The sequence below is a fragment of the Ambystoma mexicanum genome, chromosome 6q (genome assembly GCF_040938575.1).
Source record: "Ambystoma mexicanum isolate Mex_15411 chromosome 6q, UKY_AmexF1_1, whole genome shotgun sequence".
Lineage (NCBI taxonomy): Eukaryota > Metazoa > Chordata > Amphibia > Caudata > Ambystomatidae > Ambystoma > Ambystoma mexicanum.
This window is the reverse complement of record NC_090937.1, coordinates 653969875-653987374: the sequence shown is the minus strand read 5'-3', so window position 1 is coordinate 653987374 and position 17500 is coordinate 653969875. Positions and strand designations below refer to the sequence as shown.

Below are 17500 nucleotides of genomic sequence, written 5' to 3'. Positions count from 1 at the left end.
TTTATTGCGGACAGTTCACCGCAAACAATTATCAGACGAACAAACAACCCCAATTTGAATAATCTAGGTCTTATCAAGCTCAACACTATAAATGGCTTAAACCCACTCTGATAATCCATACGATGCCTTTTAGACACTCTGCAGATAAAAATAGCAGATTTTGAATTGTGACACCCTGGTTAGAAGCTTCCTTGAATAATACCAAAAAAAGTTTATTAATCCAGCAGATTGTTTATGGTCTACTGGTCACTGATTAAGATGCATAGATGAGCACATTAGTAAGTACGGTTATGTGCTGGTCATGTAAGAGGTGGAGAGGTACCTTGGTGCATATTTTCTGTGACTGTGACAGTGTGGGTACTAGAGGGAAGTCTGGGCCCATTTGGATCTACTGACAGGGGCTGTTCTATTACTTGCTGACCCTTCTGGGGCTTTCCCACATGGTCTGACCGCTTTGATGGGCTATGATGAATCAGCTTTACAGAGCACTTGTTATGGCAACAAAGAATAAATGCTAAACGTGTGGAAAAGTGAGAGGGGGCCTTGTTACAGCGACCTATCACTAGACCATGCCGCTTTATCAGCCAGGGGAAAGTCTACTTTGGAAGGTTGTGCTACGCGCACAAATACAAGGCGACATGGGCAGCATTCAGTGACTTGTACACCTAACTGTTCCACTTACAAAGCAATTGGTGTTTCCCTAGGTTTTCCCCCTTCCCTATTTTCCTACTCCTTTCAACCTTTCCTCTGATTATAGTGTTGACTGATGTTCAAAATTCCCAGCATAATTATTCTGTTAATCTGCTCAATTCCTATACTCAGGATTTCTTTGTTACCCGAGGGGAATTGTTAGACTCATTATCCAGCCTGACTTTTCTAGGAACTTCTCCTTCGGCTTTGCTCAGGTGGACTGCATTTGTAACCCAGAGTTGCTGTTCAGGCTTTCTATTAATTTGATTATATTATTTGTTCCTTGCAGTGGTTTTGTTTTGTTTTACCTAATAGCTTAATAAAAATAATAATAAAAAAAGATATCCACAATGAAAATACCGTCTCCATGAGAACCCTCTTTACTGAAGGTAAAAAAAAATATTTATTTCTGGCACTTTAACCCAAGGCTTGTTACAAAGATTTTTGATAATTTCTCATGTGCTATTATTGTCTTAATAATGATGACTTATGTTTGCCTCGTTCACCACTCTGTATTAATGTCATTTGCATGTTGCTTATTGCTTACCTTTCTACCCAATACTAATTGCATTTACCTTGTTGAATGTTCTGCTGTTCATGCTATACACCTGGTCTGATCCTCCAAATCATTATTGTTGCTTTATTCTCTGACATGCTGCATGTAGACAGAATCTGTGCATTTCCAATCTTTGACCTTCCTCTTTAATTACTACCTGGCCTGTTGCTTGCTACCTGGGACTGCAATATGCGTGCTATTGAGCATTTGTGCTTCCTGACTGTTAGATCTAATAGCCTAAGCTTGAACTTGTGGTTCATTCTACTAGTAAATAGTTAATGCCCTTTTTGTAGTCCTCTGGCACTTACTTTCATCTTTCAGAAGTGTTGGTGTGCAGGTTCCGAATCCATGGGCCACGGTCAATTTTGCAAGTTAGGAAAAATAAAAGCATGTTTTTATTGTTCAGACAAACAATGGAGAATTAATGAATAAAAACCTTTGTATGGTGGACTAAATAACCTTCCAATTAAAAGGATCTCCTCTGAAGACTATATATTTCAATCATGGTTACTTCCTGTGCACATATAATAAGGCAAGATATCCTCCTTCTGTGAGAATTAACATAATACATAGTCTCCCGTGTTGCTGAAACGTCCCTTGTCACAATCCAAAGACACAGTTGGTCAGTCAGCACTAAATATTAGGGCTTTTCTCTTGGATCTACCATACAGCAATGTATAGTCAGATGTTCAGGATGGTACTAAGTGTAGAAATCGATTGAAGAAAAACAATTTCTTAAAAGACCGATTTAAAAAGACCACTCCAAGTGGTCATTCTAGTGGTCATTCTAAATTGAACTGTCAGTCCCTGCGGAACACACGAGTGCGTGCAGGGGCTGCCAGGCGTGGCCGGAACAGGGGAGACGTGGGTGCCCGAGGTAAGTGTTTTATGAATGTTTTTGAGAGCGAGTAAATGTAAGTGTGTGCTTGTTTGTCTGCCTGTTAGTGTGTCTGTGGTGGGGGTGGTACAGGCGAAAGTCTTTTGATGGGGAAGGGGACGGAGTGGGAAGAAAAATCACATAGAACCGTTCAGGATATACAAGTAATTTGGAAAGCCCTGCTGGGTTTTGCTATTTGGTGAGCTCGCCAAACGTCAAATGGAAAATGTATAAACTTGGGAGAAACCATACATAATGTATCTTGGGGACTTAAAACCTGTCTGTTTTAAACAGCCATTTGCAGATGGTGAACCTCAAAACCCAAATCCCAGATAGACTTATGTTATACCAGTCTAGACTTGCCCCCCTTCTTAATAACAACGAGCTGTGCTCGGCCCTCTTGAGAATTTTGACTTGATGTAGGTAACCCATGCACCCACTGACTGGTCACAATCCTTGATTTATTGCAGATACCAGGATCACTGGCGACTGGTAGGATTCGAAAGGTACAATTGGAAACTGAACCAGTTAATTGGAGCACACCATGTGTCTTGGGCTGAATCTGTGTCACCTCTAGTCCTCCAGCAAACTAAAAAGGATGCGAAAGGACTTGCCTTACATAGGATCTTTGGTGTAGGAGAGTAAAATGAAATCACAGGCGCATGAATCCACTTGCAACCCAGAACGTTCACATCTGCATTTTCAGTTTAATTAATGCAAGATATAGGCAGTGTAGCATGTCCAAATCAAAGCAATTTGCTTCTATAATGCTAATGAGCCAGCAAGGGCATAGTGATAGACATAGTGTGAAAAACCAGAGGGTGTTTCACAACTTAGTCCCCATGGATCCCGTTCTCAGGTGGCCAGGGAAATGCCATCGCTTTTGGATCCCGACCCTGGGGGTGGACAAGCAAGGGAGGATCACCTGGGCAAGGGGTCCTCAGGGAATGGGGGAGAAGCACCCAATGGTGAAACATGGTATCCCTTCTTTTTCTACAGCCCATCTAACCCCTATCCTGACGTATTTAATGAGAAACTACAACTCCCATAATTCCTCCCCACTTTGTCTTGACACAAAAGTACTGCATCAAGGAAGATGATGAATGTGGCTCGGGATATTACCTCCCCTGACTTGCCTTGGCCCTGTCCCTGTAATGCGGCTAGGCAGAGTCAGGCACGCAGCTCTAACAATTTACACCTGCCACGTATTAGTGTTCTCTGTGTAAATTAAAGGTGGCGCGCACATGCACAGAGCGAGGCTGGGCACAAGAAGGAACGGACCTTCCATGGTTGATGCAGACCGGACAGTGGAAGCTGGAAGGCCAACAGGCTGATCTCCATTGTAAAGGATCAAGAGAAGGCTAGGCAAGATTTCCATGCGTTCGGGAAGTCCTGAGGTTCGAAAAACAAAGCCAAATGAGTGGAGGAAAGAAACCTTAAGATTGCCGGGAAACGGCCTGCGACCCTCCCAGGTGAACGATTGAGTTGGGGAGGAGCATAGGAGGCTTTGGTAACGGCCTTGAGCTGCAAGAAAAGATAAGACATTCTGTTAATATGGCCGGTGAGTTATCAAGGGGAACAAAAGTCTGGTTGATGTTAAAGCAAATGTGACTGTAATTGTGCAAGTCGAATGTTGCGTATGTGCTGATAAAACGCAAATGAGAAGAACTATTGTGAAAAGAGAAGGATACAAATTAGCAGAGTGTTTCTGCGAGGAGAAATCGTACATTCGAAAGTCTCTGTGAAATGTTATGAATTGTGAAAGATTGAATAGTGGAGATCAAAGGAAAGAAAGTTGAACAAGTGCAAAATGAATGATATGAACTGTGAATATGCCAAGAATGCAAAGATTGAAATCTATGAACTGTGAATATGCCAAGAAGGCAAATATTGAAATATGTGAACTGTGAATGGGCCCAGAAAGCAAAAGTTAAATATTAGAATTCGAGAAAAAGGCAAGTGAAAGAGAATAAGAACTACAAGTACCAAGAGGCATTGGTGCTGTAAGGAATACGAACTACAAATACCAAGAGGCATTGGTATTGCATGTGAACTTTGGAAAAGGCCAAGAAGGCAGACTAAAGAGAATGAGAACCAATAAGTACCAAGGTGTGTTGCTACTTCCAAATGAGTGTTGATTGCGAAATAAAGGGTTGTTGAAAGAGAGGTAGAAGTGGTCATGCAGAGGTCTGTAGAAATTCCTTGCAGTTTCAAAAGTCTTCTACAGTGAGAAAAGATGCCTTAGATAAAACATGGGTAAGGGAACCCGCATGAAGGAAAGAGAGTCTTGAGCCCGGCAGAGGGAAGCTTGTGCAGAACTGTGAGAAATTGTGTGATAAAGTGAAACAAGACAGGCTCGAGCCTGGCAGAGGGAAGACTGCGCAGAACTCTGAGAAGTTGAGAAACATATGAACTGAGTGTTGATGGCAAGGCGGGCAAACCCTAAAGAAAGTGATTGATTATCGGAAATTGAAAGCCTAAAATTGAACTGTTGAATTGTGCCAGTAAGCTAAAGTGTGCAAGACTGAGAGAACTGTGCCATCCACCTATCTTTTGTTTTCTTAAAAAGGCTCTCTATACCCTGTGGGGCTGAACCTAGGGAAAGGAGAGGGTGCTGAAGCCATTCTGACATTTCTTTTTAAGACACTATTTTCCTTTTGTATTTCCTTAACACATTTTGTTATTTTGAGAAGGAGGGCAAGTTTAGGTTTTCTTGGTATAGGTCTTTTTATTTTGACCAGACTGTCTTGGACGTATTTATTATTGTTTAATGGTTGAGATTATTTCCATTTTAGAGTTGGGGCCAGTTAGGAATTCTACCATCCCAAGCAAAACATTGAATCAAGGTGTTTGAAACTTGTATCCATTGCATCTGTGTCTACTGCTTGATACCATGCCTTCCTTACAATAGCTTTACCTAGATAATGGCTTACGCCTCGTCCTGTGCTTGTTCAATGCAATAGCCAGCTCGGTCCTGGCTCCTGTAATCCTTTCAGATGGGCTATTTGATACATCCTTATGCACCGGGACCCCTCCTGTGTAGATGCATCTCAGCCGCGCAGATGTAGCGGCTCAAAACAAGGGTTTTCTAGTGCCTAGCAGTATTCACATGATTTCTTCTGGGCTGGGGTCACCAGCTAAGTATAGACTGCTCCCTTTTCATAGCTTTTCTCTGTCAGCTTCTTTGCACAACATTGAACAGATATTACTTATTTGTTAGTGTCACAGGACTGTCAAGACCAAGGTGGACCAGGAATAACAGATATTGAAACAAGAGACACAGATTAGCAAATGTCTTCTACCCTGCGCTCAATGTAGCAGGACAACTCAGCTGATTTCCTGAAATGGTCCAGCGGCTAGGAAACGCATATTCTTCCATTATTAAAACAGCAGCAACGCACACACCCTTTCCTTCACTCGTCTTGATTTTTACATTATGTAGCCCTTTTCCCACGTCTTAACAGTTTGTGGCCCACTACTCCATGTGTACATCACATAGTTATTCGGGTAATAAATCTGCCTACAAAATTGTATGTCATTGATCTTTTAACCCTTGACCTTTTATGGTAAGATTTCCATAAGATTTTCAGCTAACCCCTAAGACCTAAAAACATTTAGAGGTGAGAACAGCAGAACATCCCTGCAGATGGAGTCCCCGATGGAGCCTCTGAAATGTGTCTGGCAACAAGGCTAGCACGCAGAAACTGTGACACTTTTGTTTTGGGAATACCACAGTGGTTTGCCACCAAACAGGGGTGATGCAACAACTTTCTAAGTTCTATAATGTTATCCATTTGTTATTTGTTGTTTCATGCAGCATTCCTCCTGCTTCGAAATGCTGTTCTTGAAACCCAATTAAATTTTTTAGAAGGATGAAGGGCTGAATTGATACCTCCGGGGTTGGAACTTGGGTGGGAAGCCAGTGCCTGCTCCAGGCCAGAAGCAGTGAATAATCTGTGATCTGTTCCCTCAAAGACTATTGCCAAAGACTAAATAGTATAGCCAAACGACTCCTTTAAGTCTGAAAAGCAAGGGGTGAGGGGCCTAAAACAAAGCAAACTGTGAAAAACAAATAAGTGACCTTCCCCTTGATGCTTCTATTTCATTTTGAGGCAGAGAACTGCCCTTGTAGAAGCTACCTGAGGTGGGCCATTAACTTTTGATGGTTCTGGGGAGAACCAATTTTAGGATTAATACTGTCCACATTGAAAGTTGGAAATTGGAGCTTCGTGTGTCCAAATACAATGCATAGAGGAAATTAGGCTTTTTATAAGGACCAAGCAGGAAAGTTTGTAAAAACTGATAGATCTGGGTCTCAAAGTTGGTACTTGCCTGGCATCCTTTTTTAGGCGGGGTTTTGCGTTTTGGACTCCATAGGCAAAGGGCACTGCCCCCCTAAGCAGTGTAACTGTAGATTGAAGGTTTGTGCACAATGAAGTATTCAGAATATGAAAGGTTTAAGACTACCCAGTGAATTTTCTTTTGCAGGGCACGACATACAACTTGCCAGGGACTTATGCCCTTATCCAACTACTGTAATCGTGATATCTTGAGTCACCTCTAAAAGATGGCTACATCAGTATAACCTGTGGGTTAATCCGCTGAGGTCATATAGCTGCTACAAAAGAAAGATGTATTGAAGCTCCATATCAATTTCCTCAAGTCCAGGTCTTAAAACGCAGTGTTGTTTTTGACTTTTACTGCAAATGAAGTCCAGTGAAACATAGCGAGTGAGCAGGCAATATTTATTGCCAAGTTGGACCTTGTTGGAATCCCTACCCAACCCCTTTTGGCAAATGTGTGTGAAATGTCACTTTAAATATCAATAATACATTTAACTGCCAATATTCTGATAATGAGTTTGAAAGTTGATTTGATACTATGACACAATGTCTGACATTGTATCCCTATATTGCTTACATCAATACTATAAATATTTTAAAAAGAATAGGATAAACTAGCATAAAAGTGACCATTAAAAAAATCCACTCTTCAAATATAGCACCAGGTACACAACCCTAGTTCACAGTTCTTAGATTTAGCTATTTCTTGGCATACTGGTCTATCCCAAGATTACATTTCAGACTCTAGAGGCCACAGAATTAGCCAATATGGAAAAGGGCTAATATCCTATGACATGCCTTCAACCTTTCAAACTGGAACTGCAATTCCTTGTATACACAATTAATTGTGTTGCAAAATGGGGATACATAAACTGAAAAGGAGAAATACATGATTTAATCCCCTGCACCTAAATCCAAATACAATAGGACCCATAGGCTTTTTTGAGCTTAAAAATCTATTTTAAATCAGGAAAGCTACTGTCAATGGACAGCATATTTTTTTGTGGAAGAATTAGAAGTTGGGGGAATAAAACTGGATTTGTGTAGATATTTGACTCTGCCCCTTTTGTTGTGACTCATGCCATTAAGAAAAATGGCTAAAGTCTATTCATACACCAAAGAGAATCATAGGTGACTAGTGTCGCAAATACATTTAGTTGAAAGGTGTACATTTCTGACTCTTTCACCCTTGCCAGCAAATTTCACTTCGGATGTCCTAGAAAAGTGAAGTTCATTTCAGATTTGGTTCCAGTGTGTATAGTAGTTACAGTTCAAACAGTTTTCCTAACACTATTATTAAATGTTTTATAGAACATTTGTAATTGTGTGCATTTATGAAATTGTATTCTTAATTAATTTGTTTTATTAATCCATCTCAATATAGCTAAAGGAAAAGGAAGTGGTGGAATAAAAACTGCTAAGCTGTATGCTTGGGTTGCACTCCAATCGTTGCCAGAAGAAATGGTCATTAGTCCAAACTTGCTGGACTTTTTGGAGAAGGCTCTTGAAACTATCCCCATAACACCGATAGAAAGGAATTATGCAGGTAGAGTATTTTCTGCAGCATACTGTATATTTGTTTTATCAGAACCGAGCCACTTCTTGTCTTTTATTTGCCTTTTCTTGAATTCACCTTTTTTAGTTTTTAACCGTTTGATGTTTTGCCTTAAAATATTGCCAGTTTACAGGTGGGCTTGTTTTTGTTGATTGACCTAAAATGCTTACAGAATAGTATTATTTATCTTTATATAGTTTGTGATGAATTGACAAGAACCACATGTAGTCGACTTTATTTTTTATTTCTATAGCATTGGATCTTTCACAGATTACCACTCTGTTTAAATATTCCCTGTTGTCAGGGTGGAATCTGCAGTAACATTAAAGCAGGTTTCATTTGAATTTGAAAAACTGCATTCACTTGAGTGTTCTCTTTGTCATTGTGGGCATCTTGCTCTATTGAAAGTAGGCAGTGTCTACCTTGACTCCAACCATGGAGAGCATCTTCAGATTTTGTACTGCACGTTCAAGTGTTGGGAGTCCTCTACAAGTTTTTGTACTGCATTCAATATTTATCATGCTCCACCTGCCATTTAAAAAATATGTATGTTGAAGATCAGCATAAGGTATTCCTATATTGCCTGTATCCAGACCACAATGTTAATTTGTGTTCCATCTGCCACTTGTTTTCCAATAAAAGCTCAAGGACTGAAACAAAAGGTTAGTGGCTTGCTGGATATCGGGACAGTGGCCTCGGATTCGGCTTCTGTTTGAAGTCCTGCTGCTCTTTGCCACAGTAAACCCAAAGTGTGTGCTTGTTAACATGGATTTCTGTAATCTGGTCGGGTGTACAGATTATAGAACACGGATACCTTGAGAGATTAGCCAAACCCAATCAAGGTGAGCGTGGAGAGTGGTAAAGACTTAGTCTCAGGAGTGGGGTTAAGGGTCCACAATGAGTGCACACAGTGAAACACACAATAATTCAATTTAGACAGGTAAATACAAAAATACTCTATTATGGGACCAAAAATACACACTATGAAATTAAATAAGCAGGTAGCAATATCACACACCTCTCAATTATAAAACATGTATACAGTCACCTTTAGGTTTGTAGTAATGCATACAATAACTTGGTCAACACAAAAGAAAGTAAGTACTGAGAGTGTATAATGAAACCAGTTCACAAGAATGATAGCCTAACTTTGAATCCAATACCTATGATGTATTCGGCCGTGTGCCCAAAAGTCCTAAAGCTTAGTCTTAGGAGAGGGGACCGATGTAGGAAGAGTTCTTGTGGTGGTGAAAATGTTCCAGAAGCTACTTCAACAATGTTACAGGTCAGTACAATTATTTTTCTATCTTTACGGAATCTTCTGGATTAAACGATTAAAAAGCGATGGAATGGAATAAATCAAAGTTTATTCTAATGTTTATTATATAGAAGATGGGGGCGGCTGAATGCTTTCTGAGTACTCACCCCCATGACTCTGATTTCCGAGTTAATTGGGGGTCACTGGCTGTCGATTTACCACCTTTGTTCCGGTGCTGGTTGGCTACAGGTTGCAGGTTCAAGGATTTCCCTGGTCGGCTGCTGGTGCAGGATGCAACCGCTGGTGAAAAAGGCAAGCAAGATTCAACACTGCAGGCCTCTTCTGGACAGCTCACAGGAAACCGGGAATCGACTTCCACTGGCGGTCGCCACACAGCATCAATGGCAGGCATCTCTCCTGTCGCGATTGAAGACAACCTTCCAGGACAGGATCCTGTGATAATGGGAAGCTGAAACTTGGCAGGAAGGTGACTTGTGACACGAGCTGGCGACCGCCGAAGTTCCGGGCGAAAATGCGGAACAACAATGCTTCTGGTGAGGATGCCCACTGGACAGCTGGTCAGTTCACCAGGTGGTCCAAGGACACTTCTAAAGTCTCTGAATGGCTGGATACTCGAGAAGGTGTTGACACTGGTTGGTCCCACCATATGATGGGTTAAACAACTGCAGAGGGCCTTCACAGATCAGGTAGTCCAGCAGAATCCTGGTAAATGCATGACCATATAGGGATTTCCTGAACTGAAAAGCCAGGAAGAAAGCCAAACAACAATATGGCCAAAGGACAAGCGAGAAATCTCGTTGCATGGCCATTTTAGAGCACTAGCCACGTTTAGTGGCCAGATGCGGTAAACCCGAATGGGCACACTAAATGTAATGCAAACATTGTTAAAATGTATCTGCTGCCAACAGCTTGTCTTTAGGCACATATAAAAGAAACCAGAAATGTCAAGTGTAAAAGACTAGGGTGATATAAAAGTATCCCCATTGCACTGCATTGAACAGTGGTGTATGCACTGTTAAAAAGTTACCCAAACAGATAAAAAAGTAAAAAGACAAAAGGGAAACATAGTTTCCCAGTACTGATAGTCTGAAGAGAAGGACTGATCAGTTTCCCCATGACAAAAGGAGGAAAAGGCCAGTTCCCTGTAAAAAGTCAGGATACGTTCAAAAGCAAAACGATTTGGGGGTCCATAGAATATGGAGGGAAAGTTGCCTAAAGAGAAATCTTTCCTAACACTCGCCCCGTCCCCCCCACCCCACCACACTTGGGACAGGGGAATCTAATCCACCCCTGGATGGGTCTCTTGTTCCAGTCGATTATACTAGCTGGACAGTCCATCAGCATTGCTATGTTGTGCTCCTGGCCTATGCTCGATAGTGGTGTCAAAGCCTTCAAGCCTTGGACCACCTGAGCAATTTAGGATTCTCTCACTTCATGTTTAGTAGCCACTTTAAGGGCTTATAGTCAGTTTGCACAGTGAAATGAGTCCCATGGAGATAGGACCTCAGCTTCTGAAGCATCCACACTGTGTAAAAACACTCCTTTTCCACAGTCACCAACATGAGCGCTCTGTCCTTAAGCTGGTGGCTAATAAAACATATAGGATGCTATCTGCCTTTGACATCTAACTGAGGCATCTGTTTGCACAATAAACAGGTCTCTGGTAATCAGCTGCCCTGAGAACAGGGGCCTGACAAAGTGAATCCTTCAGGCCTTGGAAGGCCTTCTAACAGTTCTCAGACCGAGAAACTTTCTTTGGTTTCTCAGGAGTAGTGAGAGCAGTCAGAGGGGCAGCTATGTTTCCATAGTCTGCCATTAAGTTTCTGTAATACCCGGTACGGCCTAGAAAATCCCTCACCTGTGTTTGGGTTCTAGGGGTTACCCAGTCGTGTGAAGCCTGTACTTTGCTTGGAAAGCTTGCCCCCTACCAACCGCATGCCCAAGGTATGTCACTGAACCCTGACCAATCTGGAACTTGGTAGTCTTTATGGTCAGGTGGGCCTGCTGAAGACCCTGTAACACAATTTCCAGGTGTCTTGCATGTTCTTTCCAAATGGGGCCGAAGACTGCTATATCATCCAGATATGCCATGCAGAGTTAAACCAACCCATTCAGAACATTGTTCACCAACTTTTGAAAAGTGGCTGGTGAGGGGGCGCCTCTGAGCAGCAACGAAGATGGCCAGCCGAGTGCCAGCTCCAGCCCCGACAAAATCCTTTGAAGCTACAAATCCTTCACTGTGCCAGATCCAAGTTGCTGTAAAGTGTACAGAGGTGGCGGGAGGTGTGCAGCGAATGTTGACTGATTCCTTTGTAGATCTGGACTCGGGGAGAGGCATGAGGGCTCCCAATGCGGGTGGCGGCGAGGATGCGTGGCCTTGCCCAGAGACTGCTTCCGTGCACCTCTGGGGCGCTGCGGCTGTAGTCCGAGGCTGTGTGTGGCCGGCAGATGGGAGGGGCCTCAATTTCAGCGCTTGCGCTCCGGTTGCCATTTTTTTTTTTTTTTATTTCGTTTAGTTTATACAAACTTTTTGAAAATGTCAGAAAAAAAAGAAAAGACAAAGCCACTTGTCACCTTTCACCTAAATTCTAGCCTTTAAAATTACTCAGTTATTCATCTTCATCCTTATAGGTACTTCACTTGTCCTGTAACATATTCTTCTACTCATTGTTCGGATAGTCTATGACTCGAGTGTCCTTTACGTGGATCATCACGGTTCCATTCTCTCTTAATTTCATACAAATATATGGGCTTGTCTCTAGTTTGATTTGAATTTGCTCCAAAAATCGCATCATGCCAATCATCAGCGTTTTGCTTTCCCCAATATGCAGTTGTTTCCACCATTCTTCGGAGTTGTACGTCTGGAATGCGCTCATCACGTTCCCCAAACAGTTCTCACGTTGAACTCCAAGTTCCGAACAAGACAACACCAGGTGTTTTAAATTTTCGTCATCCTTTGCACAGAATCTGCATTTTACATTGCTTTCTGGGATCATCTGACGATATCTTAAAATGTCTTTGGTTTCAAAGATGTTCAAACGGAACTTTAAGAACAGCCTTCTTAAGCGTTTACAAGGTGATAACATCAGATGTTTTGGGGGTGTATTGCGTTTTTTGGCTTCAGATGGAATATTTTGCATGGATTTATGGATTGATCTTCTCTCTTCGATTTCGATCCAATCGAGGTCAAGCAATTTTCTTTTCACTGAGTTTGGATTGTACCATAGTGTTCGCTCGTCTGTTCCTAGTTGGTTTAGGATCCCTTTACATTGTTGTTTCCATTCATTTAGCGCTGATTTCTTTTGTGGCATCTCTTCCGCCAACATTTTAAGAGGTGGCAAATTTGCCTCTTCATATATTTTTCTGAACAGTGCTAATTTATTCCATGTGATTCTCATATTAAGAGAGGAGGTCCCTACTTCGTACAGGACACAGGCGGTCGGCGTACTTTGGGGAATCCGAAGCACTTTTTTCCAGAAGAAGCATTCGCAACGTGACCATATTTTGTGGTCGCACCCAAACATGTTCTCTGCTCCATAGGTTAGAATTGGAGAGACTTTGCTCTGGTAAACTTTTCTTACTGGCTCGCATGAAAATTTTCCATATTTGTTTTGGATTATGATGCCTTGCGAAGTCAGTTGTTTGCAGCTGTTTAAACGTTTTTTGGACATCGGCTCGTCATTGATATTGGAACTGATGATTGTTCCCAGGTACCTTGTATGTGGAACTTTGTTCAACCTTTTCTCCCCAAGCGACCACCCTTGTCTGAACTTGTTGGATTTTCTTCCTCTTTTGTTTTCAAGAACCAGGATTTCTGATTTTGCCGCGTTAATCTCCAATCCCAGATCTTCCAGGAAGGTTCTTAGTGCTGTCAGTTTTCGCTGGAGGCCAATTGGTGTACGATCTAAGATCACCATGTCATCAGCGTACATGATATGATTTATCTGGGTTCCGTTTATCAGCGGTGGAAAAGACACAACACTTTCAAGGGCGGTCCCAACTTCTGATATATAGAAGTTAAATAGGGTTGCCCCTAGGGGGCATCCTTGTTTCACGCCTCTCTTTGTTGAAATGGAGTTCGATAGGTTTCCTTCGCTATCCATATGCACTTGCATGAATGTCTCTGAATATAGCTCTTTAATGTCTTGGATAAGGCTCATGCTACACCCCCTGTCCATCAGGTTGTTCCAGAGTGTTTCTCTATCCACCCCATCAAACACATTTGCCATGTCGATAATGGCAAGGTATATTTTTTGGCCAGATCTAATAGCGTCAATTTTTAGTAGGTTCAAAATTAACAAATTAACGCCACAGCCTACACCTTTCACGAACCCAGACTGGCGGTCATCATAGTTCTTCTCTTTTCGAATCCATGTGGTTAGTTGCGCAAGTAATTGCAATGCAAACACTTTTCCCACAACATCAAGTAGGGCTATTGGCCGATAATTTGCAGGGTCTGTGCGGATTCCTTTCTTGAAGATGGGTACGATTATTCCAGACTTCCATGTCAATGGAATCCGACCTTCTTTTATTATTAATCGAAACAAGAAGTCTGCACACTCTTCAATATTCTCTTTTAGGTCCGCATTTGACAAACCGTCAGGCCCTGCAGCACGTGAGGCATTGCATTTTATGATCGTTGTGCAAATGTCATCTTTGTCTATTGCAATTTCCCATGGCTGGTTCCATTGAAAGTTTGTGGTACTCGTAGTTTTTCTTTTTTCAAATAACTTTGCATAGTGCCTTTCCCACTCCCACCCATTTTCATTTACCAAATTTGCTATTATCGCCTTTTCGGAGTTCATTGCTTCATTTATTATAGCCCAAAAACCCCTGGAGTTTCTTTTGTTTAGGGCCATCAGCATTTGCTCGGCATCCCGTTGCACCATTACTGCTCTATGCTGTTTGTATCAATTATTATATCGGTTCTTTGCTTTTTTTATCTGACTCTTGTAATCACCCAATTTTGTCGCGCCAATTCTTCTTACGGTCCCTTAACTCTCTCTTTCTTCTCGCAATTTCAGGGTCGTATTGGTGTTTTTTGTATCCAACTCTATTCAGGGAGGTCTTCTTATTGATTTTATACATCTCTAGAAATTGCTGGTATTCAATCGGGTTACTTCGACCCAACTCCTGAGACTGGTGCATAGACTCTGTTACTGCCACTATTTCGGCATTCTTCAAACGTAATCTATTCCGACCTGGAACCACCGATATAGCTTGACTCCATTGCTTCAGCTTTACTGGTTTATTCATCTTCCATTCCATTGACACGATGTTATGGTCACTTTTGTTTGTCTTGTTCACGTTCAATGAAACGATTTCTGGCACTACTCTGTTCGAAACAAAGATGTAATCTAGTATGGATTTATGCCCACCTCTTTCCCAGGTTGGTTTTGCAAGTAGATCTCCTCTAGTTGTTCCATTCAGCAATACCAGATTCCTGTGTGCCATTTCGTCCAACCAACAATCGCACTTGTATCTTTCTTTAAAATTCGTGGGGCGCCTTTACATGGTCGATTTCTATTAATTTCATGTTAAAGTCTCCACACACAATCAACGGGGCCTCCGGTTCATCAATTTGAATGCATCTAGGAAGTCGTCTTCAAATTTTTGGTGTGTTTTTGACGTTGTATTCCAGTAAACATTTAGGAGATAAATAGCTGGCTTCTTCTTCTCTGTCTGGTTAACTGGCTCAACACCAACCATCTGTACAAAAGGCGAGAAGTTTAGTACTGATCTCATACCAGAGTTTCTTTTAATGAAAACTAATTGACCTGACATTGGACGGCCTTTATTCTGTCTAATGGCTGGATTTATGGCGACTTCGAAGCTTTCAACATATGGTACATCAGTGAGCCACATTTCTTGGAGACATATCACATCGGCCTTTACTAAGATTTCCGGTGTTGAGTTCAGAAAGTGAGAGAAGCCTCTCGTGTTCCAAGAGGCTATTATCATCTTTGTCGATTGCTCATGGCATTAACTCATCGTCGGACCATTTAAAGATTTTGCCAGCCAAGCCCATTTATTTCTCCCATCCTCAAGGGCATTCCGCTCCTCGTTCATTGGAGCCATTGACAATGTCACCTGGCGATTCTCGACTGTTATTTTGATTTCTTTCAGTCTTGTCTCAAATCTTGAGCAGGGCATTTCCTCATCACCTTCTATCGCTTGTGCTTCATCACTCCTCTGAGCCTCTGCTCTTGTACATGCAGGTGCCGGGGTGTTAACCAAAGGGCCGGTTTCGTTTTCTTCCATTAATTTCTCCAGCGCTTCACCCACCAAAGTTGTATCCACTTCATAAACTAGGTAGCCCATATCCCACAGCTGCCTCTCACACATCATGACCAGTTCCACCACCTTCTTGTCCATGATGTGTAACAGTACGAATTTCTGATTTCCATGTTATGATTTCCACACGGTCAATTCGTGCACTTTTTATTGATCTTAGAACAGGAATTTTTTGGAATAGCTGCACTATGGAGTACTTGTTTAGAGGAGTGTCACTTTTTCTAGTTTCAATCCTTTCCACCAATAATCTAAAAGGCTGAAGTCTTGTCGGCATGATGGGATTGGTATTTTCGGCGTGGAGCTGCTGCCGGTTAGGTTTCTCTGGCTTATCGCTCAGCTCCCTCGTTTCATTTGTTAAACAGCACTGCATCACTTTTAGGTTCTCGGAATTTGACTTCTGCTTCGGTGAGTGATCATTTGGTTTCTTCAGTAGTTCAGCCGAGCTCTTTGTCCCAATGTTGGCTTACTGCATACTTATCACGCGTTTCTCTTCTAATGTATAGTAAATTTGTACTTCTTGAAGTTTTGCGCTTTCCTTTTCTTTTATAGCGTTGGTTTTTTTGGTGTTATTGTCCAAGAGAAAACTCTTTTGCTTATCGGTTGAACCTCACTCGCTTTCTTAGGTTCATTACAAGGCGACCGTGTACCCGATGAATCTCCTGGAACCTCAACTGGACCATTAGCCTCATCCCTTGCTTGCTCTACCTTACTTGGCTTTCCAGTCTCCAAATCTTCTTCGACAGGTGAGCTGTACGTTGACAGGTTCAGAAGTTCCTCAGCCTCCTTATCTTCTATCACCGGAGGTCTACTCTGGCTCTTTGACTTTTTGTTTGTTCCTGGGTGAGAGACATTGCCTTCATCTTGAGGTTCAGAAGTTTCGTTTTCAGCTCGCATCTCACCATCGTCGCTGTTTTGTTTACTCTTTGTTGATTTTTGCTCTGAGTTATTTACTGTGATATTCAATGCTTTAATGCTTTAATGTTTCTAAAGAAATTTGCAGAGCTTCGCGGATTTTGGTTCTTTTGTATTTTTTGGTTTTTCAACTTTTTTTTTACTTTTACTCTGTTTCTGTTCAGCAGTCTAAAAGATTCCCGCTGTCACCTTGGGCTTTCGGATTTTCAAATATATCGAACCATTCCGTTTCGTTCTTCTTTGGTGACGATGCTTTAGAGCAACTCTTCCCATTCACTGAGCTGATCTCCTTGCTTAATTCAGCCTGGGTCAGGGCGATTGTCGGAGGATTCTCTCCTTTTTCTTTCTCCATTTCCTTTTGGGAGGTATCTTGTAAATCAACTTTTGCTGGTTTCGTCGTACAAGTGGTAGCCGTATGAACGTCTATATCCTTAGAGCTACCATTTTCGTTAAACCTTATCTCAGGGATATCACTTTCCACAGTGCTGATTATAAGTTCCTTTTCATAACAGCAATTTTGGGTTGAGATCGCCTTTTTGTTTTTTGTAGTTTTCTCTTGCTGCTGTTTGACGCTGGGTGAACTCTCGCTGTTATCAATGATTTCCAGATCTATCGTTGTGTCAGTTGTTGAATGGGTTTTAGCAGGTTGATGTTTAGTGACCACGACATCCTTGCCTTCACGTTCCTTTTGTAACAGGGTCAGAGCCTGTCTCGTGACTTCAGCCAAGAGTCTCTTATCTTCCGCTGAGTTTTTTAGAGACTCTTTTAAAGCTGTTAGGGAAATTTCGTTGCCTCTTCTTGACATCACGTCCTGTGCTGTCATTTCCGTCAGGTCAGCCTCTAGTTTTATGATTTTCAAGTTGAGTAGTACTAGTAACATGGTTTGATCACGACAGTTCTCATTTAATTTCTCGTATAGCTTCATCAGAGGCGCTACAGCTATCGTTGTTGCTGACGTCAGGATCGGACTTAGTTTAGAGACGACCGACTCCAG

At 41.9% G+C, this 17500-nt stretch overlaps 1 protein-coding gene across 11 annotated transcripts in view; it reads left to right on the top strand.

The window, feature by feature from the left end:
* The window catches only part of BLTP1 (bridge-like lipid transfer protein family member 1), a 2946455-nt gene that overhangs the window by 2538390 nt on the left and 390565 nt on the right, over positions 1 to 17500 (top strand). For all 11 annotated transcript variants that reach the window (XM_069631149.1, XM_069631145.1, XM_069631146.1 and 8 more), the window contains one exon: positions 7851 to 8012. In XM_069631149.1, the coding sequence (XP_069487250.1) occupies positions 7851 to 8012 (162 nt within the window). The remainder of the gene's footprint in view (positions 1 to 7850; positions 8013 to 17500) is intronic.